The sequence below is a fragment of the Phodopus roborovskii genome, unplaced genomic scaffold (assembly GCF_943737965.1).
Source record: "Phodopus roborovskii unplaced genomic scaffold, PHOROB, whole genome shotgun sequence".
NCBI classification, from domain to species: Eukaryota; Metazoa; Chordata; class Mammalia; order Rodentia; family Cricetidae; genus Phodopus; species Phodopus roborovskii.
In genome coordinates, this window is record NW_026126682.1 from 6,794,510 (window position 1) to 6,814,782 (window position 20,273).

The window sequence follows — 20,273 nt, forward strand, 5'->3', positions numbered from 1 at the left end:
TCCTGTTTCCAACAGGCATTAGTTGAGGGCTCCATGGAGAAGTTAGTTGTTGATCTCACTCTCCCGGAAGGGCATTTATGATAGCCTTTCCACGGAAGCTCAAATTGGTAGTTGGGAGCAGTCTTGTAGTTCTCTAGACCTTTCTTTGTGTTCATTTTTATCTTCAAACCAATATTTAGCCCCAGCAATCTTACTGACTACCCCCAAGCCCTGGAGTCACAGGCAGGTGTGTAGCCATGCCATGCTTTTTTGTGTTTGTGTTTGGTTTTGTTGTTGATAAGTTTTGTTTGTTTTTATTGTTATTGATGTGACATAGTGTCATTATGTCCCCCTGGCTGGCCTGGTACTGTCTGTGTAAGCTAGACTAGCAGAGAACCCACAGAGATCTGCCTGCCTCTGCCTCCTGAATGCAGAAATGAAAGGTGTGTGCCACTATGCCAGCCCATGCCAAGATTTTTACCTTCATGTTAAAGATTCAAAGTCAAGTTCTCATGCTTGTAGAGCAAGTGCTCTTACCCTCTCTACATTTGTAAATACCTTTCACAGTGAGTATATAGGTCATACCCCCCCACACACACACACCCAGATAACCCAGGTGTGAACAGGGCCTTGTCTATGGCCTGGAGACCAAACTCAGAAAATTAAGACAAACTGACAGACATCTCAAAACTGTGTCATAGCTAAAGAGCCTAGTTGGAGTCAAAGGTCAAGGTGTCCTGAAATCACTGAGGGAAGACAGATTCCCCTTACTGTGGTGTTTATTTAATCCCCATGACTATAAACAATGAAGCAGTGATCTGTGCAGCTGGCAAAAGTGGCAGTGTGTCTCATGGGACCTGCAGCAGAATGAAGTTTTGTAAGTCATGCTATTCAGCTGCCCTAACATATCCCTGAATTCATAATCTTTTATTTCTCCCCTCTAATTTACTGCTGATATAATGTAATTCTTACCCCTTGAAAGAGTTGAAGCAGTCCATTATCACATACAGTGAAAAAGAAAAGTATTTGTAACCATGCTTTATGGCTTTACAGAAAGTTACTACTTACTGACATATACATAGGGTTTTTTGTTTGTTTGCTCTGTTTGGTCATATGTATGTTTTTAGAATTTAAGATGTGTTTCCAAACTCTGTGGGTTTATTTCAAGGCCAAAAGACTACGGAGCCCCTAGGACAAAACTGGCATATTGTAAATTAAATGTTATTGGACATAACCATGTCCATTTTTTTCATTTCATTTATGGCTTTCTTCTTGCTATGATATCATGCTACAATATCTGAGAGAACCAGATAATCCAGGCACAGATCATAATAACCTTCAATGATTAAATACATACTGCTTGGCTGTTTATAGATAACTTTGCCCATCTCTATATTGTACAAGTTGTAAATGCTATGTGTTCTCTAAAAAGTTTTTGATGTTGTTTCTGTTATTAAATAATCATTGTGTGAAATAACTGTTCCTGTTATGGTATTAGGCTACCAGCAGGTTAGCTCATCATACAAGATCAAGATGGCTGAAGTTGGAGGACTGGCAAAAGCAATGGTCCAGTCCATGTACTTGCTTGAAAATCAGCTTGTTGAGAAACTTTGGGTTCTTAAAGTTCTACAGCATCTCTCAACTTCTGGTGTGTATAGTGATGCTGAATTTAAAAACTTCATTGTTTCCTTTTCTCTAACAGACTATGCAATATAAATAGTTGTTAAATTTAATTTTCAGAAGGTAATTGCACTTTAATGGTGAAAGCCCAAGCAGCTGGCAGAATCTGTGCTCACCTCAATGATCCAGATCCCTCAGGACAGCTCCTATTTCGCTCATCAGAGATACTTTGGAACTTATTGGAGAAATCTTCAAAAGATGAAATTATACAACAGCTCAGTAACTTGGAATGCTTGCTGTAAGTGTATGTGGGTAGATAGGAATGTCGTTTGCCTTGAACAATAGTTAGTGGTAGATAACTAACAACTTTGAATAACTATAAGTACATTTCATGCCATTGTAGAAAGAAAAGAAGCTATACCTTTTGTTGTTTTGTGAGTTCTGAGATAGGTCCCGTGTAGTAAGGCTGGCCTGGAACTCACAATATAATTGAGTGAGGATAGTCTCCTTCTTCCTCTTCCCCAGTACTAGAATTATAAAGAAGCATGTACTGCCATGCCCTGTAGAAGCCACAGTGGTCTAGTAGGATGCTCTCAAAGCTTTGTGCTATATAGCTAAAGTGTGCCTTTACAGAAGGATAAAGTAAATTAGATTTTCATAACTATTTATTCATTAGTTTTATGATTCATACTTAGTACCTTTCCAGTTCTATAATTAAAATTGTCAAAAAGTGTACATAAGTTTTCAAGTTGCTTACTCAATTATTCAATGAATGGTTATTGTCTATTTGCTATAGTCAGTCTGAGTTCATAAAAATATAGCTAAAGCCTGTGTGTGCTAGAAATACACGTTTAATCCCAGAGCTTGGGAGGCAGAGGAAGACAGAGCTCTGTGAGTTCAGGAGTAAGCTCCAGGTTAAACAGAACTACATAGTGAGACCCTAATAAAAAATAAATAAATAAAAATAAAAATAAAATAGAAGAATTGAAGAGATGACTCAGCAGTGAAGTTCTTGCAGGGAACCTGGGTTTGATTCCTAGCCCCACATGGCAGCCCACAACCACTTATAACTACAGTCCTAGGGGATCCAATGCTCTCTTGTGGCCCCCATGGGTACCACACATGCATGTAGGGTATAGGTATACCTGAGAGCAAAACACTCATATATAGTAAATAAATCTAAAATAATTTATTTGTTGTTTTTAACATCCCAACCAATAAAATAAAATTTTAATTAAATTTTTTTAATTAAAAAATTTTAAGTTAAAAAACTAGAACATTTCATGGAGCTTCATTTAAAAAAATACTAGAACATTTCATGACTGTCAGACAAGGTGAGACAGAAACTCCATCATCAACCTCCTCTTATGTTTAAAGAGAAAAGCAAATATATAAGCAATTAAAAGAAAGTATAATAAACATAATGAGACTTGTTTCAAGCTATTGCATCTTTTCCAGAATAAGGTGGAAGGATATGTTTTTGTTTTCAAGTGACTCCAAGTTCCAACCCTACTGCCCTAGTTAGCTTTAACTGTTAACTTGGCACAGTCTGTAACTACTGAGAAGGGAGTCGATACTGAAGGCTTAGTTAGATCAGATTGGCCTGTATGTCTGTGGGGGACTGTCATTATTGTAACTGCACTAAGATGGCCCGCCCACTGTGGGTAGCACCATTGCCTTGACAGTGGTTCTAGACTCTACAAGACAGCTAGGTAAGCACGAGCCTATGGGTGAGCTCGTAGGAACTGTGGGGGAACATGGTTTCTACTTCAGTTCTTGCCTTGACCTCCCCTCAGTGATGAACTGTGATCTGGAAGCGTAAGCCAAAGAAATCATTCCCTCCTCTGAGTTGCTTTTGGTCAGTGCTTTATCACAGCAGCTGAAAAGAAACTAGAACACTGACTGATGATGCAACTAAAAAAGACAAAGAAAAAGCTGACTTCACAAGCTCTTTGTTGAGATTGCAGAAAATGTGAGGACATAGTGCCTCTCTGTCTATGGGTGCTGTCTTCACACTTTTGGCTTCATCCTGGTAGAACAGTAGTTCTCAACCTGTGGTACACAACCCCTTTCACAGGGGTCATATATGATATGGTCAGGGGTCACCACAACATGAGAAACTATATTAAAGGTTCACAGAATTAAAAAGATTGAGAATCACTGCTTTAGAACCACAAGCCAGGGAGAGCAAATGCCTACAACAAATGGACCCCAAGAGGCAAAAACAATGACTGTCCACTACAAAAGGAACCTGACCTAGCGTTGAGATGGTTTATGCTTCCTCTAGCTCATTAACCTCAGCAGTATCTCAGCGATTAGGAATCAATCACACAGGACATTCTTTTGCAGAGAGTATCCCACAGGAAAAGATTCAGAAAAAAATAAAAAACCTGAAAGAAGTTTAGCATGAGGAGAGCAGAAGAGTGAGGCAGGATGTTAAGATCTGAAGCTACAGAGAGCGAGAACCATAACATCAGAGCCTTGGGAAGCTGCCTACCAGAAGACTGTATCCTAAGAATACAGAGCAGCTGGGAGTGGCTTTAACATGTCTTGTGACACAATCACATCCACAACTGTGGGTAATTAGATTAGTGGGTTCTCATCTGGTGCATTGTGGTAAAACAGAAAGAAGCAGGTTGGGAAGGATGAAAAGATGAGAAACACTTCAGTCAAAAGTTTAAAATTAAGAGTAGATTTTGTTGATAGAGATGTATTTTTAGAAATGTATCTTGGTTGAGCATTCCTTGACAGAGTATCAGAGAGCTGTAGTTTATAAACAACAGTAAACTTTTCTCACAGTGTTCGAGGCTAGAAATCAACCCAGGGTGCCAGCATGGTAGGGTTCTGGTAAAGGTGCTCTTCCAGATAGCAGGACTCTGACAGCTCATCCCTGAACAGCTCTGCAGTTCCTAATGTAAGGACAGTGATTCCTTTATGATGACCCTGCCTGATTGGTCTGAACCCTTCCCCTAAGCCCGCCTTCCCCAAGCTTCATTCAAGGGAGCATTTCAACAAATGACCTCTGGAGAGGCACAAACATTTTGCCTATAACAGTATCATTTCTAATATTTTGTTTTCTAGGGCTTTGAAGGAAGTATTTAAAAATCTGTTTATGAGGGGCCAAAGTCATTATGAACGCCAGCTTAGAAATGATATATTAGTTATCACCACAATTATAGCTCAGAACCCTGGAGCACCAATGATTGTAAGTATGCATTGGATTGCATTGATTTTAATGGTGAAAGTGGTAGGATATTGTAAATCATGTTTTAGTGTTTATGTGTTTTATTGCAGCTCTAACTTACATTTTAGTGTGAGGATAGTCACCATTGCCCTTCTGCTCTGCCATTCTGTTGCATACCTGTGCAAGTCTGAGAACCTATCTTATTTCACCACTTATAGATTCATTATCTCTGATGTTCTTTTTTTTTTTTTTTTTTCTGTCCATCTAGCACATTTCCTTTGCTTTCTTTATTTTACTTTTTTTTTTTTTCCAAGACAGGGTTTCTCTGTGTAGCTTTGTAGAACAGGCTGGCCTCAAACTCACAGAGATCTGCCTGCCTCTACCTCCCATGTACTGGGATTAAAGGCAAGCACCACCCCAACAGCCAGCTTCCATTTTCTTTTCCATAAAAGAATTTTGTTTATCATTTCATATGGTACAAATGTGCTACCTGCTCTCAATAAGCCTCTTTTATATAAAAATATCTGTAATTCTTGAATTGTACGTTCATTGAATATAGACTCCTAGGCGAAACTTTCTCTATTAGCACTTGAAAAGTAATGTTCTTCTGTCTTCTGCTCACCGCTGTTCCTCGTAAGTACTTGTTATTTCAAATTCTTGCTTCCTGATATGAAAAGAGTTCTTTAAATTTTGTCTTCAAGATTTCCCTCTCTATCATTGGTGATCAGCAGTTTTGGTACAGTGGGCCAAGGTTGATCCCTTCTGTATTTATCCTTTATATATAGAGTTTCCTAGATATATAATTTTTTTCACCAAATTTAAACAAATTGGGGTCATTATTTTCATCATTAGTTTTTAGTTTATTCTCTCTCCCCCTCTTGTTCTGGCATTCCAATTACTTGTACATTTGATTGTTTTTTACATTGTCCATGTGGTTATAGGATTCTGGTAACTATTTTCAATCTTGTTTCTCTCTAGTCCTCAGATTGGATGATTGTATCGGGCTATGTATTTAAATTAACTGACTTTCTCTATCACATCCTTTGTACTGTTCATCCCTTTTTAGAGTGCTTTTGTTTCAGATACTGGAATCTATCTCTCTCTCTCTCTCTCTCTCTCTCTCTCTCTCTCTCTCTCTCTCTCTCTCTCTCAGTTCTGGAGATGAAACCAGGGCTTTCTTCATGGTAGGCAAGGTTTGTACCACTGAGCTATACCCTAGCCCCCTTAGATTCCTTTTGCACTTTCTACTTTCATGCAGAGTTCCTGAATTCCCATTCATTATGAGTATCTTTACTATGGATTCTAATATAGGCCTCTGAGGAGTGTTTTTTCAGGTTTGTTATTCATAGACATTGGGCTTGTCTACATCCATCCAAGTACTGGGATCCACCAAATTCCAGTTTGGTTCTTCTAGCCATAGCTATGATGTGTAGAATTATCGGTATTTGGACAGATCAGGCAGTCCTCAGAGACTGGGGAAGCATTTGTATGCATATTTGAGTTCACCTTCTGGCTTTCTCCTTTATGAGACTGAACCTTTCATTCTAGTGGCTGTGGTTGCCTCAGTCCTCTGATTCATTGGGCCACTTAGACTACAGCTTTACCGTTGAGTTTAACATCCCCACAAGGTGTAGAATAGGGATTGCTACTAGCCTAAAACCTAGTTTTAAAAGAAGTTGGTATAAGAATTTACGCAGTGAATTTTTCTTTAGACTTTATCAAAGTTCCAACTTTCTTCCAATGTCTACTTGCTTTTGGCCACAAGATTGCTGCCTTTTATATTTTGCTCAAAGAAGTCTTCTTTTATCATAATTGCCCAGCCATATCAGAAGCAATCCTTATATTTAAAGATATTTATTTTAACATTTGTAATTGTGTGTATGTGTGTCTGTCTGAGTGTGGGTTTGTCTCTGTGAGTGTAGATGCCCACAGAGGCAGAAGAGAGTGTTGGAACACCTGGAGTTGGAGTAACAGGTGCTTGGCAGCCACCTAAAGCAGGTTTTGGAAACTGATAAGGTTGTAAGAACAGTACACACTCTTAACTCCTCAGCCATCTTTCTAGCCCCTCCCCATACTAGAGAACAAAACATTGAATGATTGGTATCTTAAAATAGATTTTTCAACAGTATTCACATGCCAGCCGTATTACTTTCTATATTGGGTTTCAAAGAACTAAGTACAAAGGTCCCAATACCTTTCAGTATACATCAAGTGGTCCAATATTAAGAAGTCATGGAATTTATACTGCAAAAATGTATAAATACTCCTACAGAGTACCTAATTAAGTCTACCATATGTAGGTAGACCTTTATGTCTGTCTGACAGGTCGTGGCCAATCAGTGAGTTCTCAATTACATCATTGTAATATTCCAATAACTCTATGAACATAAATTAAAGTAATAACATTCTTAGATTTTTAAAGAAGCCATGTGAATCTTGAAGAAGCAGAAATTCTGCAATTGCAAAGCCTGGTATTATTTCACCCTATAAACTTTCCTTACTATACAAACTCCAATCACATGTCTTTGTCAGGAGTGAGTTCCCTTTGCTAAGGTATTTGCAGCTCTGGTAATTCCTCAGGCTTTTATGTTAAGTAGTACTGTTTTGCTCTCTCCTGGCTGTCCTTTGATGTAATGAGAGGGACTGGGATAAAGGCAGGATCAGAAAAGAATAGCTGTTGAAAAGAATTAGATTTCCTCCCTATGGTATCATTTAAAGGTATAGAAAGTGAAATACAGTAGTGTAAGAACTTCTCACTCACTTTCAAATATCACATCAGGTATTCATAGATTAAATTTGAGTTGCCTAGCCATATGGTGTTGCTGTCTCACCTTTATTCATTAATACAAGTATTATAAATTCAAATGAGTTACAGTAAGGAAATTGGATAGCAGCAATTCAATGGCAGGCAAATATGGACACTTTTAGCTTAATTGCCACTCTAATTATTCACCTTTCTGCTTATTTTGTGTGTTTCTAATAGGAATGTGGCTTTACCAGGGATTTGATACTGTTTGCAACTTTTAATGAAGGTAAAACTTGTACCACATTAACCATTTTGTGAGTGTCTCAATGAGTTTTACATAATTTTAGCTTTCATTTCACTCTCTTTTTTTTCTTCTCACAGTTAAAAGTCAAAATCCTTTGGTAAAAAGTCTTAAGCTTTCTAATTCCTATGAAGATTTTGAGTTGAAGAAATTGCTATTCAATATAATTGTGATCTTATGTAAAGATTTAACTACTGTACAGGTAAAGACTAATGAAAACAGAAAAATTAATAAAAGCATCTCACTTTAAAGCATAGTCATCATTGCAACTCTTTCATTAATCAACCCATGTCTATAGGATTGAAACTAGTAAAGTTACCAGCTTAAATTGTAGCCATTTAAATGCCCTTTGCAACAATAAACACAAAGGACATAACTTTGAACCACACACACCCACTAAAATGATGGTAGGAGATACAGATCTCCTAACAGAGAACATAAAACAAAAGTAGTTCACACATCCCAACCATCCTGTCTATTTTTCAGTTGCTCATGCAAGGAAAGCCCTTCACCACTAAATCACAAACAATGTCCCTGCATCAGCCAATTGCTTTCCTCTGACTGTCAAGCTAAGGGATGATTAATGTTGAAGGTAATTGCTGACCTCTATCAGACCCTTATGAACCCATGTTTTCTCCTCACAAGCCTAGCATCTTTAATTTTTACTAACTCATTTATCCTGCTGTGTTCATTATTTCACATGTGATGTAATTTGAGGAACACTGGGATTAAGTACCACTTCTGCTTGTCACCTTTTTTAATGGCCTTGGCCAAGTCCGGTTTCCCACCTGAGGCTTGGTTCCTCCTTTATAAAGCTGAACACACTTGCACACAGAGCTCTCAAGAGCTTAAGGTGAGACCTTTGCCAATCATAAAGCGTTGGAAAGATGTACTACTAACTGTTGTGTGAGTTTAGCTCTTTGCTGCATGCATTAAGTGAAATTTCCTTCTAATCTGAAACCCTTTGGAGCTCTTTTCATGAAAAGAAGTGAGTGTTCATTCTATGAAGATAAGGACTACTGATATAAAAGTGATAAAAGTGGGGTTGGTGGTGAGTAAGCTTTACTTGGGTGCAGTCCCATTGTGATCACTTTTTAGGAGTGTGTTTTTGAGTGGAATAATTAGTTTCTCTAAATCCCAGATAGTTCAGCTTCAGCAGAGGGTAGCACCTACCTTGGGGATTATTATGAGACTTTATTATTATAACGGTTGTTGTCATTTAGACAACAGAGCCAAATAGCTAAAGGTTGTCATAAGATTTTTAAAAATACATTGTGAACAACAGTGGAGTTAATTTTTGGTCCAACAATAGTAAGAATAATCAATATATGCACTACCACAGTTCATGGAGCATTTCAAATCTTGTCCACTGGAGTTTCACATGATGCTAGAACTAATACTCTTGTTCATGTTTATTCAACTCCAAATCTTGATCCCTTTGAATGTATACCATGAAGTGATACACTAATGAATTCAGCGGAGAAGTTAAAAAACAAACAAACAAAAAAACAACTCATAATTGTTAGGAAACCCTCTTTATTGAGTAATTAATGCTAAGCATGTAGGAAGACAGTACCAAACAGGACAGTGGTTTCCACTTTATGCACTGAATATGCTTCAATCAGTGTCAGCTGTGACATTGGTCACTTTATAATAATTCCTTTTTTTATTTTTATTGAAATGCTAGGTTCAATAAAGTTATAAAAATCTTGAAGTGTCTAATTAAATACAGCTTGTGGTCTGACAGTCGTTGATATATTGTATGAATTCTATTATTTGTACATAGCAGTTTGGATAGCCCTAGTATTGCCTTCGGGCTCTTTTTGGGGGGCAGAGGTGCAGCTTAGCAGCAGGCTGTTTGACAAGTATGTGCACGACCCTATAACAAAAGAGAGAGAAAGAGAGAGAGAGAGAGGAGGAGGAGGAAAGAAATGCCACCCATTTATTTTCCTACCTCTATGATTTTATTATATGTAGAAACAAATACATGCACCTCATCAAAAATTAACTCATGTGTATTTTCTGTTATTGTTTTCTAAGGAGCTTGTACCCATAAAAGGGGATCGTTTTTCTTATTGACACCAGACTGCTATTGATGATAGCAGTTATTGCCTTTTCCATTTCCATGTGTTTGGGGTACTGTCATGGATAGGAAGAAAATGCTTTGAAGTTATCACTAAAACATCACATTTGAAGTCTTTGAGCTAATTTTGTTAGATTAAATAAAGATATTTTAATTGTGCTGCTAACAAAGTACATTTTGTCCTTTCTTATAGCTATTAATCGATGGCAAAGTTATCTTGGCTTTGTTTACCTATGTCAAAAAGCCAGAAAGACTCAAAATTATTGAGTGGTCTGCAGCACAGTATGAAGAACTACAACTGCATGCAATTGCCACCTTGTCCTCAGTGGCTCCTTTGTTAATAGAAGAGTATATGTCATGCCAGGGCAATGCTCGAATCCTTGCCTTTCTAGAATGGTGTGTGCACGAGGGTGAGTGCAACAGGGCCCTGTTATGATGCTGGTCTGTATTTCAGCTGAACTCTCGGTATTTGCATAAAAAAGCAATGGTTAAATCTTTTAGTGTGTTTATATGTCTCCATAAATATTGAGATATTAGAGCTAGAGAACTGACTTGGCAGTTAATAACACATAGTGTTCTTGTAGAACACCTGAGTTTAGCTCCAAGCGCCAATGTCAGAGAGATCACAAATGCCCCCAACTCCAGCTCCAAGAGATTCAGTAGCCTCTACAGGCACCTGCATTCATGTGCAAATGTCCCCACAGAGACACACACTCTTACACATAATTAAAGATAAAACAACCTTTTGATAAAAATTGAAATTTCAAAGTCAGATATTAACAAAGACCTTAAATATAACTAATGAACATTAAAAGTAATCATATATATGATTTTATTTAAATTATTGTATTAGGCAGCCTATAAAATTTTACTTAGGAAGGAATGAAAATATCTGGACAACAGTTTAATATATTCACTCCACAAACATTTATTGAGTGTCTACAAAGTACCAGGTGCTACTTCAGCTGCTAAAAATGCATGTAGACTTAAAATACACACAAACCCATCAATAGCCTCATAAAAAATTTAAAATCTAGATTTCTAGTCAGAAGCACTAACTTCAAGATATAGTTTATCAAAGAGAAGAGCCTCAATTATAAATGTTATTTATTGAATTCTCAAAAAAGAAAGTAAATGTACTCATGAACACAAAAATTTGATAAGGAAGAATGCTGTAAAAGACACAAACAATGATGCCTCTGAGTGCAATTTGAAAAGGTGTCTTTCCATTCTGAGACTAGAAAGAGAAAGTGAAGGGATAATATTTCTGTAAGAACAAAATAAGCAAATATGACTGGATTTTAACATCTGTTTAAATGTATAGATATTTAAAGTATCTGATATATTGTTTTTAAATGAAAGCATTTGTTTCAAATGTTTTATGCTTTAAGTTCCTTAGTTACAAATTCAATTATTACTTTTCCACACAGATTCCTTCTTTATTCATGGTAACAGTTTTCACGGGACAGGCGGCCGTGGAAACAAGTTTGCACAGATGCGATATACTTTACGACTCCTCAGAGCCATGGTTTATCTTGAAGATGAGACTGTGAACACGGATCTCTGTGAAAGGGGGGTTATTCATCAACTAATAGGTAAAATATTACATGGCAGCTCACTGGGGAAAGTGGGGTATTTATAATTCTAGATATTTCATATGAAATATTTTCCTACAGATCCATTATGTGAATGAGCATATCCTGGAAGTTTTCCTTGTTTTGTTTCATCTTGTTGATGTCAGTCAGTTTTCTTTTTACTGAAATATCATCATCATGAATCCTGTAAACATTTATCTCCTATATCTTTTTCAATTTAAACAAACTGTTGCTACATTTCATTTTTCTGGTAATGAGATTGCCACTTCTCGGCAAGCATTGGAGAGACATTTTAAAGAAGGTGAAGTCATGTTTTCCAGTCCATTCAGAATATGGAAACACTGGCGCACAGAGACCAGCATCTAGGAGTATCTTTTCTACCGTAAATACTAGAGAATTCATGAATATCAGCTTCCTATTCAAGCTGTCATGCCCTTTATTATTTAAAAACACATAGTCCTCAGCCCTCCCCTTTCCTCATTTTAAAAATTGCTGTCTCAGGCTCCATATAAATGCCATGCCAAAACTACAGAAAAGAAAAAAGAAAGTGTGTGTGAGCACAGAAAGACTTCTCTTGTCATTACCCACTAAATAGCAGCTTATAGCAAATATTAGCATTTCCACTGTATTAGGATCACTTATAAGTGATCCAGAGGTGATTTAATATCTACATGAATGTACAGTGCCATGTGCAGATACTGCACTAAGTTTGTTTTAGGGAAGTACGTGTCCCTGGCTTGAGTTGTCTGGGGAACATCTATACTCAGCTCATGTTAGCTGTCGGTCCCTGTGGAGGACACCTAAAGGAACCATCTGCCTCACAGTTGCTGATTTGGCTCCATTTATGCTAATTTGGCTTAATGTTTGGGAGCCTGTGGTAAAGCATTGTGTCTTGCTGGTCTGGAAGTGAAAGAGAAACAGGATCCCATCATCCTCTCTTCCAGTAGGCCCAACCTCCTAAACCTTACACCACTCCCTAACCCCTGGGCCTTTGAGGGACATTCAAGAGTTAAATTGAAACTGCTAGATGTCAACTAATTGAGATATGCTTTAAACCCATGCCCAATTTAAAAACCAATAACTAGAAAGCAGAGTTATGTAAAAACATTTATCTTTATTCCAGATGGGCTTAAGATGACGCAATGTGAAAGTACATTTTAATCACAACTGTGCAGCTCACTGCATAGAATTCAGTCCAAATGCCCCATTTTAGCTGGAAGTACAATCATTGTATACCCAGGGAAAGATCTGAATCCTGCCTGAGCTAAGGGAATGTGTTAGGAGGAAGCATAGCAGACAACAAGAGTGTCAGGACATTTCCCCTCCATCCAAGGATGATGTCTGTTACAGTCTTTTTTAACCTCGGAGGGCTTTGTAGACGTTTCACCCTCAAATATATAGAAAGTGCTGTGCAAACACAGTGTCTGTGTAAATATGCTTTCTCCGTAGACAGAGAGGTTAGAAACAGACAGAATGCTGGGGAACCTTGGCCTGATGGGACCAAAAGAAAATAGCATGTCTTATGCTATACCCTCATCTAGGCACCTAATGAGTAGCAAAAAAAAAAAAAAAAAAAGTAAATATCCCGAAAGCTAAAGAGGTTTAGTTATTTTTCAAACTTGGGGGGTCTTAACTGGAGCTTCACTGGACGATAGTCTCAAATAAAGGAAAAGGTTGATAAAGGTTATTCTGTAAAGCAAAGACTATCATGAGCAGAGGTCCAGTATTGAAATATGCAGGGCAGTGTGCTCAGAGAGGGCATAGGAGAGCCAACTTTAATCAAGACAAATCTGATGAGAGAGCCAACTGGATAAGCGCCGAGCAAGCTGGGAAAAAACTTTGAGTGCAAAGAGCAGCTTGAATAGAGGGGTTCTGTTTAGTGAAATTGTATGTGTAGTACTATGGGCTTTTTAGTTTTAATATAATTGAATTCTGTGTGTATGTATGTATGCATGGTATGTGTGTGTGTGTGTGTGCACATGTGCATGCATGTGTGTGTGAGTGTGCATGTGACTGAATGTGCTACAATGCAATGTGAGGACATAGGACATTGTGTGGAGTCTCCTCTCTCCTTCTACCACTTTGCATAGGTTTCCAGGATCAAACACAAGTTACCAGGCCTGTACATCTTAGCATTTTTATACACAGGACCATCATCTCCCTGGCCCTAATGCTACGTGTTAGAAAGAATGGAGTGGAGAAGATAAAGGCAGAAAGTTCAAGTACCTGAAACTGAGGAAAATCATTCTTTATTAACATACCCATAACACAACAGGCCCATAAATTCCAACCCAAATAAGGAATTAAAATGAAGTCATCCAGAAAAGAGAACTTCAGCCAGCAATCACATGGTTTCTGTAGGTAGCCCTGGTAAAGGAGCACAGACCCCTCTGAGCATGGGGTGACCCCCACCTTACACACCCCTCTGAGAATGGGGTATTGCCACACTGTGGACCCCTCTGAGCATAGGGTGACACCACACTACAGACCCCTCTGAGCATTGGGTACCCCTGCACCAACTCTTTATCTAGCAGGTTCAGCCTGCTCTGGGGTCTCATCTTTCACCCTTCATCCTAAAAGGATTGTTCCATAGGGTTAGGCTCTTGGCTTCTTTGAGAACAATAGCTCTGTAGTGTCCTGCTTTTTACATGTCAATCCCAGTTTCCTCACCTTCCCCTCCTTACCTGTTCCCCTCCCAACCCCCATCCTGTCTCCTTTCTGCTCCCCAGAGAGGGTGAGGCCTTCCATGGGAAGTCTTCAAAGTCTGTCATATCATTTGGAGCAGGGCCTAGACCCTTCATCATGTGTCTAGGCTGAGAGAGTATCCCTCTAAGTGGAATGGGCTCCCAAAGTCCATTTGTATACTAGAGATAAATACTGATCCACTACCAAAGGCCCCATAGACTTCCCAGCCCTCCTAACTAACACCCACATCAGTTTTATGCTGGTTTCCCAGCTATCAGACTGGGGTCCATGAGCTCCCCTTTGTTCAAGTCAGTGTTTCTGTGGGTTTCTCCAGCCTGGTCTTGACCCCTTTGCTCATTACTCCTCCCTCTCTGCAACTGAATTCCAGGAGTTTGGTTCAGTGTTTAGCTGTGGGTGTCTGCTTCTGTTTCCATCAGCTACTAGATGAAGGCTCTAGGATGGCATATAAGGTAGTCATCAATCTCATTATAGGGGAAGGGCAATTAAGGTATCCTCTCCACTATTGCTTAGATTGTTAGTTTGGATCATCCTTGCAGATCTCTGGGCATTTCCCTATTGCCAGATTTCTCTATTATAGTATCTCTCTCTCTCTTTTTTCTCCTCTATTCTTCCCTTAACTCAAGCTCCCTCATGCCCTCCTCTCCCTCTCCCCTCCTCTTCTCCCCTTCTCTTTCTCCTATCTCCCTCTCCCCTCTCTCCATGCTCCCAATTTGCTTGGGAGATCTTGTCCATTTCCTTCTCCAGGGAACCTTGTATATCTCTCTTTGGGTCCTCCTTTGTTTCCTAGCTTTTCTGTCGGTATGGATTGTAGACTGGTGATCCTTTGCTTTATGTCTAAAATCCATATATGAGTGAGTACATACCATGTTTGTCTTTTTGTGACTGGGTTACCTCATTCAGGATGGTTTCCTCTAGTTCCATCCATTTGCCTGCAAATTTCAAGATTCCATTGTTTTTTTTTTTTTTTTTTTTTTTTTTTTTTTTTTTTCCTGATGAGTAGTACTCCATTGTGTAAATATACCACATTTTCTTTATCCATTATTTAGTTGAGGGGCATTTAGGTTGCTTCCAGTTTCTGGCTATTACAAATAATTCTGCTATGAACATAGTTGAACATATTTCCTTGTTGTTTGAATGTGCATCTTTTGGGTATATGCCTAAGAGTGAAATTGCTGGATCTTGAGGTAAACTGATTCCCATTTTCCTGAGGAACCACCATACTGATTTCTAAAGTGGCTGTATGAATTTGCACTCAGCAGTGGAGGAGTGTTCCCCTTTCTCCATATCCTCTCCAGCATAAACAGCATTTCTAAATTCTTAAAGCCTAAAGGAAGTGCCTTCTGAGACAGTTTTTATTGTGATAATGACTGCTGAGTCATTTTCAGGCTTGATTACAAGGGAAGGACTTTTAAATCTGGCAGCCTAAATCTGTGGAGTTGTTCTCTTCATGTAGAAGATATATAAAGAAACAGCAGATAGAACACACAGAGAGGCCCCCCAAATTTGTTACTGGTTAACTGCCAAGAAAGTGAAAGATAGATAGATAGAACAACCTACAGTCAGACATCCCCCCCCCACCCAAGACAGGGTTTTTCTGTGTAGTCTTGTAACTCACTCTGTAGACCAGGCTGGCCTCAAACTCACAGAGATCCACCTGCCTCTGCCTCCTAAGTGCTGGGATTAAAGGTGTGCACCACCACTGCCCAGCTGCAGTTAATATTTTGATAATGAATTTGCAGAAGTATATATCCCTGCCTAGTACATGTTTTTTTAAACTTTCTTTTTATTTTCCTTTGTGTCTTTCACTTCATACATCTCAATCCCATTTATTTCCCCATCCTGGCCAGATGGTGGTGGTGCATGCTACACCCTTCTCTACAGGGCCAACTCTACTGTGCTGCTTAGGTGAGGCACAGGGCCCACTCTCCTGAGTGCTACAGCTGGTGAGGGGTGGAGTCATGTCCTCCACCTGCTGCTGAGGGCAAGGAGGAGGACATCTTTTCCTCACCCAAGCCACCACATAGCAGATGAGAGGGATGTGACCTGCCCTCCTATTCTCAAGCTGTCAGAGCCACCTCGCCCATGCCTCTGTGAACATGATCAGCTCTGTTGTGTTGTCCAGGTGAGGTGTAGGGCTCTCTCTCCTGAGGGCTTCAGCTAGTGAGGGGCAGTACCAGTTCTGCCTAGTGTTATAGCCAGTGAGGGGAGGGGCCAACTGTACGGTTCTACAGTCTTGGCCTTTGGTGGTATCAGGAGCCACGGACATCAACAGAAACAGCAGCTGCATCAGGACTATGAAACCAGACATGGGCCCCAGCAGCAGCCCAGGCCCAGATATCACCATGGTCCTGCAGGGCAATCAAGCCACTCACCTCAGCCTGCTCCTTGCCTCTTTCTCATCTTCAGATATGTCTCTGTCCACGGGACGTGAACCATTCTGTCTCTCTTTCCCATACCACAGCATGCGTTTGCTCACCATAATAGTGCCCTTTTGCCCAGCAACACCAAATGCCACGTGGGCCCCTGCCTTCTCTTCTACCCCTGCAGGGTAGATCACTGCAGACCTGCATGTGGGCCTCCTTGTCTCTCAGTCTGTAATGGAACTGTGCAAGCCCATTCTTCCTCAGCGTAAAGATACCATAATAGTGCCCAACTGCCTGGCGCTTCTGGTTGGTGCAGAGATGTTGTTGGAGTCCTCTTGCAAGTCGGGGCTAGGATTCCCCTCCCCAACTGTGTTTGGTTGAGCTCCATCTGCTGCAACTTTATGGCATGGGGAGGTGTGTGTTGCTCAAAACTACATGTTTTTAAACAAAATTTGTCAAAATATGAAGTTGTCAGGTCATCATTTAGTGACATTCCACTAATTCTATACTAACATTTCTGCATGCATAACACTGATAATTATATTAAGATGTTCTATATCTATGCATTGTATATGTATATACTTTGAAATTCTTCGTGAGACAGCTGACTTAAGTGCTTATGAAATTCATTTTCCACACTCTGTCCACAGCTTCTAGGTTACTATGCATTGAAAACAGCCCCTTCTATAATAAAATACTTTCTCTAGCTGAAGATTCTTCTTAATGGGGAGTTTCCTAACAGTAATCAATCAAATATGCATCAAGTAACTACACTCTTTATTTTTTCCCATGCTAGGAATCTTTAAAAATATGGCAAGCAAACCCGATGAAAAGGAAGAGGCCATTGCCTTGGAGATCCAGTCTGATGCCTTGCTCATCCTGTCTGGGCTCTGTGAACATTATATTCAGAGGAAGGTGTGTGATACCTGCAAGTCTGCACTGCAGGTCTCCCAGTCTCCTAATGGTACACGTTCTATTAGGTGTCCATGAAAGTTGCCCTCTTTGCTGATCCTGTAAAATGTGGGCTGCTAAGTTGGCTCAGCAGTTAACCACATTGCTGCTAAGCCTGACAAACAAATCTGGTTTCTGCAAAACATATGACAGAAGGAAAAAATCATCTTTGACTCCTAAAGATGCATCATGACACACACCTGCCCACACACATATGTAATGAAAAAAAAAACTAACCAAATTTTAAAACTTTAATGAAGACATAACTACATGCAGTGAAATACAGAGCTTGAATATATATTTCATAGGTTTGGTAAATGTATATAATGTATTTTACCCATATTCAAATTGGAACATGTAATATGCATCTCTCTACACAATCTCATATAGGTATCACATTGACTATTGTGCCTCTATTTACCTATAGATTAGTTTTGCCAGTTCTTTATATGAGTGAAATCACAGTGTTTGCTCTTCTGTGTGTGTTTTTTGTTATCCAAAAAGAAATAGGTATTTCTGAAATACTTTCATATTGTTGCATGTATCATTCCTTTTTTTGCTCAATAGTATTCTATGAACTATCAGCATCTGTATACCTATTATCTTATTAATAGGCACTTATACTGTTTCTATTTGGATGAGTTGATGATAAAGCATCAGGGAATATTCTTGACCCCTGACTTTTGGGGGATGTAATGGTTTCATTTCTTCTGAGTCAAAACCTCGGAGTAGAATTACAAGATCTAAAGTAGCCAAAAAGTTTTCTATCCTAGGTTGTAGTGTCAATAATATCACTTGGAGTTTGAAATGTTTTTATATCTAAAACTAGAACTTCAAAACAAGAATTCATCTGTAGCATCTTCCATGATGCACACTGATGCTGCTCTGCTTTTGGTGTGATGCCAGATTGTGTTCACTCTAATGTGGAAGAAAAAAAATTCCTTATTACTAAGAAAAATTACTATTAACCTACACCTTGTTTGAAACCTTCTTAAAGTAGCTGGCATTATAATAATTTACCATGAATAACTAGGAATGAATGAGTACAATTAAAAACAAACAAACTACTTTTTAGGTTTACTTATTTTATGTGTATGAGTGTTTTGCCTCTGTGCATGTACAGTTACCACACATATGTCTGGTGCCCTCGGATGTCAGATGAAGATTTCAGATTCTCAAATACCGGAGTTGCGGGTGACTGTGAGCTTGAACCCATACCCTCTGGAAGAGCAACAAGTGCTCTAAAAAGCTGAGTCACCCCTCCAACTCCAAATGAGTGCAATTTTTAATTGTATTAAAATTCCTCATTTAGAAACTAGCAAACCTAGCTTGTAAGCAATCAAACCATTGCTAGCATTATTTTCTGGTAGAAAAAAAAACCTTAAGAGATAGGATAAGGTAGAGAAGAGAACAATTATGTACCTATTCCAAGAAATGATGTAGACAACTCTCTTCAACAGGAAATGTTTGGAACTGAAGGAGTTGACATAATTCTTCATGTAATGAAAACAGACCCCAAGAAGTTACAGAGTGGCTTAGGCTACAATGTTCTTCTTTTCAGTACCTTAGACAGCATTTGGTGAGTATTACTATGACCAAGTGAACAATACCCCAGCACAAGAAAGTTACATTTACAGCTACCAGCTTTCTCCCCTTAAAATCACACTAGATGGATCAGTTGGTGCCTTCTCTGTTTAGATGACCTAAGCATGAGTTTGAAAAGTAACTAAGCCCCTCACTCAAGTAGAAAGGCCACTTGTTTCAAAATTTGCTTGTTGTCATCTAATTCCATACCTAGTGTCATCTAGGAAAACATAAGCATCTCCTTCTTATGCAGTGCGATGCTGATGTTGTCTTGGCTCTCTTAGGCATTCTGCTCTGCTCCACTGACATTCTTCTAGCCTTCCTGTAATTTTGTGTTGTTTAAATCATTATGCCTTTTAAATATATCTGGACATTTGACACAATTACTTCTCCTTGTTCTTTGTTCTACTTAGCTTTTGTTTATAACTTGGATGCATTGAAGTTGTCAGAGTGTCCAGAGAAATAAAATTAATAGAGAAGAATATTTATTATAGGAATTGACTCAGTTATAAAAGTTGAAAAGTCCTAAGCTGAAAAAAAAAATAAAGCTAAACATCTAACTTTGCTTTCCAGTTATTATGACAAAATACCCTGCACAAAAGCCACTTAAGGAAAGGGTTTACTTTAGTTCCTAATTCCAAGTTCCAACCCATCACTGAAGGGGAGACGTCAAGGGGTCAAAAATTTGAAGCAGCTAGTTACATTACATCTATAATTAAGAGCAGACAGAGAATAAATGCACGCATATTTGTGCTCAGCTTGTTTTTTCCACTCTTAGATAGCTCAGGGAATGGTGCCACCCACAGTGAATGGGTCTTCTCACCACAAATAATGTAATTGACATAATCCCTCCAGACTTGTCCAAGCCAACCTGTTCACTTGTTTTCCAAAGGAAGCAATATAAAACCAATGGACAGAGGAAGCTATCATTAATGCTCAGAAGAAACAGATGAAAGTCTGTTACCAATGACTACCATCGTCCCTACTGTTGGTGATAGCTTAGACAGCCTACTAAGGAAACTCCTGAAGAAAACAGTAAAAGTAGCCCTTGGAGGAGTTCCAGCCCCTCACTCCATACAGTCCACATTGACTTGAATAGTAGGCACTTTAGCAAATGCCAACTGCAAGGATAAATGTGATCATGAATTATCAAATATTTTA

General features: G+C 38.9%; 1 protein-coding gene across 3 annotated transcripts in view; it reads left to right on the top strand.

Annotated features, from left to right (window-relative positions):
• The window catches only part of Cfap69 (cilia and flagella associated protein 69), a 54,783-nt gene that overhangs the window by 22,877 nt on the left and 11,633 nt on the right, over positions 1-20,273 (top strand). For all 3 annotated transcript variants that reach the window (XR_007833817.1, XM_051174581.1, XM_051174582.1), the window contains 9 exons: positions 1,478-1,627; positions 1,720-1,897; positions 4,681-4,804; positions 7,767-7,815; positions 7,911-8,032; positions 10,107-10,323; positions 11,344-11,508; positions 17,374-17,492; positions 18,989-19,107. Coding sequence is in view for 2 of the 3 variants with exons in the window: in XM_051174581.1 (XP_051030538.1) it covers positions 1,478-1,627; positions 1,720-1,897; positions 4,681-4,804; positions 7,767-7,815; positions 7,911-8,032; positions 10,107-10,323; positions 11,344-11,508; positions 17,374-17,492; positions 18,989-19,107 (1,243 nt within the window). In the remaining variant the exon portion in view is untranslated. The remainder of the gene's footprint in view (positions 1-1,477; positions 1,628-1,719; positions 1,898-4,680; positions 4,805-7,766; positions 7,816-7,910; positions 8,033-10,106; positions 10,324-11,343; positions 11,509-17,373; positions 17,493-18,988; positions 19,108-20,273) is intronic.